Below are 5,750 nucleotides of genomic sequence, written 5' to 3' on the forward strand. Positions count from 1 at the left end.
TTGTTTGGCACTCGTGGGTGTGTATTATTTTTATTCATTTTTTGGGCTAAGGGGTGAGAGGAATCTCCCTTTAGCACTCACTAGTTGGGTTAGTGGAACATTGTTCATCCACCTACCACTCACAAAAACCAACCTAACTCAAATGAAAATAGAGTACACACAGACACACGCAACACAACAACACAAGGTAATAGTAGTAAGTAGAAACAATACAAAAAATAATAAAAAAATAATAAAGAGTCATCAATGGAAAAAAAAAAAAAAACGAAACAAAAAAGAAACTAAAAAAGAAAGACCATGTTTTACTCTGAGAGTCCGAAAGCCGATCCTTCTGAATTTTCTTATGCTTGACTCTTTGACTCCTCTGCTGTCTCTCTCTGTCCCTCTCAAAAAAGAAAAGAAAAAAAGAAACACAAAACACAAGACTCAAGAAGCAATCAATCAATTCAAGATTAAAGCCAAGCAGAAGCCCCAAACGAAGAAGCCCTACAAATTTTCTAGAAAAGCAAAAGCTGAAGAAGAATCGATTCTCTCTAAGAGCTTAATCAGCGTCAACCATGGCGATGGCGGCGACCTGCTGGTCGTTGTTGACCCTCCTAACCCTAAGCTTATTAAGCTTTGCTTCCATGGTGTACGGAAATTCCGAAGGGGACGCTTTGTACACGCTGAGAAGGAGCTTATCGGACCCGGATAACGTGCTCCAGAGCTGGGATCCGACCCTTGTCAACCCCTGCACTTGGTTCCACATCACCTGCAACCAGGACAATCGCGTTACTCGAGTGTACAAATCTCTCTCTCTCTCTCTCTCTCTCTCTCTCTCTATATATATGTATGTATATATGTATTGGTTTCTTTCTTCAAATTTATGGTAATTTTTGTTGGGTTTTCAGCTGTGGGGTTCCTTCTGTTAGGTTTCCATTTGCTTTTAGATCGAGTGACTGTGACTCTGCTTCATCCAATTTGTTTTCTGTTTACATTTTGTGTGTTTATTTTGTTAAATTTTGTAAAACAGTAATTTTGGGCTTCCTTGGAGGCTCACGAATCAATGAATACATTTGGGTCTTATCAATGAAAAAGAAGAACCAGAATAGTTGAGTTTGGTTGGTCCAAAGTTAGTTAGTTAAAATAGTGGTTAAAATTTGGATAAATGGTGAGATTGCATTTCTCTTAAAAAATAGAAAAGCTTTATTTCTTTGCATGTGTATTGTGTTGTGATTCAAGTTGGGTTTAATTTTCTGGTTCGAAATCAAAGCAACTCTAGTATATTTTTGTGTAGAAGCTAAAATCCTGTTTTATTGTAAAAAAAATACTGTTCTATTAACATTTCAACACCAGTGTCAGTTCTATTAGTTCAAAATGGAAGAAGAAATTAGGATCACGCATGTTTCGAATACATCTTTTTAGTATTGTCCAAAATGTAATTCTGCTCTGGAATGCATTGCCTCTCCCCTGAAGTCTTGGTGCTACTCAGGCTGTGGGGCCGTCATATCATATATAATGGAAGCTTATAATCTCTATACCATTCAATGTGTGAGAGTAGCAATTTTTGCTTAGTTTAGAGTCTTAGACGAGGACATTGTCTGTTGTTGATTTCATTCTCATAATTTTTCTTTTGCTTTTATTAAATTTCTTTTGTTTTTTTTTTTTCGGTTATTGTGGTATTCCACTTATTATTGTTTTATCATCATGCAAAACAAAAAACTATATATAAACTTTGAAATGGAGAATGGCTGAATGATTTCTTCTCTCATCTGGTATGGGCAATATCTCATTTATTATTTCTTTAGTCTTGTGTGAATTTATCCCATTCGTGTTGCTGCAGTGGTATTTGTGCTTTCCTGCAATCTGTTATTGTCAGTCCATGAATTTGTATTATGTATTGACTGTGATGTGGTCGTCAGGATTTGTACTTTCTAAAGGGGCAACTTTTAGTCTTTTGGGTTGTTTAATGTTTCTTTCTCAATTTATTATTTATTCTGGTTCCAGTTTATCGTATGATTTTGATATTTTGGCTCAGGGATTTAGGTAATTCAAACCTCTCTGGACATCTGGTACCTGAACTTGGAAAGCTTGAGCATCTTCAATATCTGTATGTTTCTTATCCTTTCTCATTTTCCCTGATTATATGTTGGAGTTATTTATAAAGCTTATATTTAGTATATGTTCATTTCAAGTCTGTTCATTCTTTTTTGTGTGTGTTGTTGGGGGGGTGGGGCTGTAGAAATCTCTACATTCGTTTGTTTCATAAAAATGTTTAATGCATCCCACTAATATTTTCATGCTGTATGCTAACCCTTATGCATCTTGATTATGTAGGGAGCTTTACAAAAATAACATTCAAGGAACTATTCCAGCTGAGCTTGGCAACCTGAAGAGCCTCATTAGCTTGGACTTATATAACAACAACATATCAGGGACCATTCCTCCTTCACTGGGGAAATTGAAATCACTTGTGTTCTTGTGAGTTTGATAATCAAGCACTAATTTTTACCTGTATTATTGGATCGTTTTGTTTTTTGTTTTTAAAAATTTATTACTTTTGGTGTGGAAATTGGGTGATTAGCTTTCTAACAATTCCACTCTTGCTTAAAAATGGCTGTTAAATTTATTTGGGATCCTAGATCAAAGGTGCAACAGTAAATGTGGTAGTGTATGAATTTCCGCATTTTGCAATTTCTTGAATGTTGCTTATATTCGGTTCTACTAATCATTAGCCTAGTATCAATATATGACCTAATAGTCACCTCTCTCTCTCTCTCTCTCTCTCTCTCTCTCTCTATATATATATATATATATATAGACACACATGCACATAATTAATTTATGTATCGTTGCCTGTGTCTCATAATTGCTTGGTTTGGCAGACGTCTCAATGACAACAGGTTAACTGGGCCAATCCCCAGGGATCTTTCTGGTATTTCAAGCCTCAAAGTTGTGTGAGTGCTTCTTGTACCAATTTATTTCTTCCATCCTTTTTTTTTTGCTCCTGCAGATGTAGTAGTGCTCTTATATTTGTGCATACACCTGACAGGCTTTCACAATTGCCACCTTTTTTTTTCCAGGGATGTATCAAACAATGATTTATGTGGAACAATTCCTACCAGTGGACCATTTGAGCACATCCCTTTGAACAAGTAGGTTACTTCCAGCGTTATCATTTTTCTCTGTCATGTCACTTTCTTTTATTATTCCAACAAGAATTTTTTTTCTCTTAGCTACAACCTAGGTTACTACTTCTTTATTAGTATTTGAGTTCTTGGTTTCCTTGTTGACACCCTACTTACAAGAAAAATAATAAGGGGTTTGTGCCCTCTCATATGAATAAGAAACAGGGGTTTGTGTCATTGCATGTCTATTCATGTTTTGCATTGAGGTCCTCTTGCATGGCATAGTCAATGTTTGACCTCAGCAATTTTTTTATTTGGGTTTCTTTATGTAGAATTTAAATAGTTTTATTCTCTCTCTCTCTCTCTCTCTCTCTCTCTCTCCACCATATGAGTTTGCTATAGTTAACCTTTTGCATATGCTCATTGCACTTGTACGTTCTATATATGAGAGTGATGTGTATTTTTGTTATGTCTTGAGCATTCATATGTGTACAAATAATGTGAATTACATTCCCAAGACATGAGAAGCAAATTACCAAACTAGTTATGTACTAAATTGAACAGGGTATACACTTTATGTTGTGCGTTGTCTGTCTAATTGGAGTATAATTGGGTTGATTTTTAAGAAAATATTTATTGGCAAATTTTTTATTCTTAACAGATATCAGGAATGGATGAACCTCTGTACCCTATGTTATACTTATAGGTTGTTTATATTTAGAATATGTTGATTAATGGGAACTTTTGCTATATTCAATTGTTATGCTTGTGAATATCTACTGAGAAGTTTAAGGGGATATGGGCAATATCTTATGCTTGTATAGTTTCTGTGCCTAAGAATAAAAGTTTGAATGATGTTTGTCAAGCACAAATAGGTCTCCTAGACAGTACATACTACTAAATATTCTGGACCATCTTATGAAGTAAGTTCGTTGCACTGTCGTACAGTTTTACCCCCTCCACTTCGTAACTTCAAATGAATTTGTGCATGCGTGTGTAGTTGTTTAAGAGTATTGAGCGCTTTATTCTTATTTACTCTTGTTGAGAATGGAGGTTGATGAACTTAAATCTGATTTGGAATTAGTAAGTTCAGTTTCAACGCAATAGAAACAGAGGTTGGGTGCAGATGCAGCGCTAAGATCATAATATTCTTCTCATATATATGAAGTAATACCTATTTTATTGTTTTTCCCCATGTATTGTAGCTTTGAGAATAACCCTCGACTCGAAGGTCCGGAGTTGTTGGGACTTGCAAGTTATGACACAAACTGCTCGTGAGGAAGAAGAAAGACGGAATGCTGACTCTGCTTTGAACTAGATATGTACGTCTTAAAAGTGTATCCACATCACATTTTAGTGGGATTGGCTATAAAATCAATCCCTCATATAAGCATATTTGTAAATCGGGTGATACTAAATGGCATTGGCACTTGTAACTGTATCTTTGTGCTCTTGGTAATATGTTGAAGACGTATGATTTTGTATCGATTTAATAGCAGTGAAAGTTTTAGTTAGTCATATATTGCGCATGTCCTTGATCAGTTGTCTCATGATCCCAGAAATACTTGGGTGGGTCATGTCATCATGCTGATGGGGTACGACTAACCAATAATTTAACCATATTTCTGTCCACATTCTAATATTCTCATTTAAGTTCGTTGACTTTAGGTACCAAATTGTAATGTTTTTTCATTTTAACTACTAAAATATGTATATCATTTCACTTTAGGTACTAACTTTAAAATATATAGTTATATTGAGATGTGACTGTTTAATAGTCATAATTTTTTTATTGATTTGTTGTTTTTTCAATATTTGTAAGGCTTAAACTTTAATGTGTAGTCTTTGGTTTATATGATTTCATCCCCAAGCTTAAATTAAAAGTATTAAACCTTTAAAAATTTTGAATTTTTATAAATTTGAAACGGTCATAACTGTGACTGTTCGACAATCGCAACTGTGACTGTTTGACAGTCACAAGTGTATAACAAACTGATTTGTGACCTAATTCAAAATGTCTTGCTCTAGGTTAGTACCTAAACTAAAAAAAATTAGTGTCTTCCTGCTTTATTGAAAAACTATTGATATTTGATATTTAATCATAATTTTCTTTTCTCATTTTTACTTGATAAACCAGAATTATTTTACAATATAGTCATTAGACTCATTACGATCCATATAGATGTTGACATGTTTACATTTTTCCCACTTGGATATAAATTCTTCACCTTTGGATGTGTTTACATTGAAGTTGGTGTCAGTTTTCTGGGACCAAAATTGCACTTCTGATGCATACTAGTCCCGAGTGAAAACAACTTCTTACGCTTTAGGTGAAATTTGTTTGTTCTTTGCGTGTTCTTTGTGTTTTCCTTTTTCTTATAGTTGTGCTGGGATAATGGTATCAAATATTGACAATAATTTTAATATTTATTCAAAAGAAATTCTCTCTACAAACGGACAGGGAGTTTTTATGATATTTTCCATTTTTAGAGTACAGAATTATGGTTCGAGGTTAGATTTTAGGTTTTAACCCTCAAATTTTGGATTATAGAATTATGGTTCGATGTTATATTATAAGTTTTAACTTCCGTGTTTTGAGCGGAGTTAAAACCTAAAATCTAATCAAGGAATAGACTAGATTGA

General features: G+C 34.2%; 1 protein-coding gene across 1 annotated transcript; it reads left to right on the forward strand.

The window, feature by feature from the left end:
• The first annotated feature begins 423 nt into the window (after positions 1 to 423).
• On the forward strand, positions 424 to 4,627 carry LOC147299277 (Leucine-rich repeat (LRR) family protein). Its single transcript, XM_086249108.1, has 6 exons — positions 424 to 781; positions 2,018 to 2,089; positions 2,317 to 2,460; positions 2,865 to 2,936; positions 3,063 to 3,134; positions 4,313 to 4,627. The coding sequence occupies exons 1-6, from the start codon at positions 558 to 560 to the stop codon at positions 4,383 to 4,385; spliced, it is 657 nt and encodes a 218-aa protein (XP_086105234.1). The 5' UTR covers positions 424 to 557; the 3' UTR covers positions 4,386 to 4,627.
• The last annotated feature ends 1,123 nt before the right edge of the window (positions 4,628 to 5,750 follow it).

Source organism: Dryas octopetala, chromosome 1, assembly GCF_963921425.1.
Source record: "Dryas octopetala chromosome 1, drDryOcto1.1, whole genome shotgun sequence".
Lineage (NCBI taxonomy): Eukaryota > Viridiplantae > Streptophyta > Magnoliopsida > Rosales > Rosaceae > Dryas > Dryas octopetala.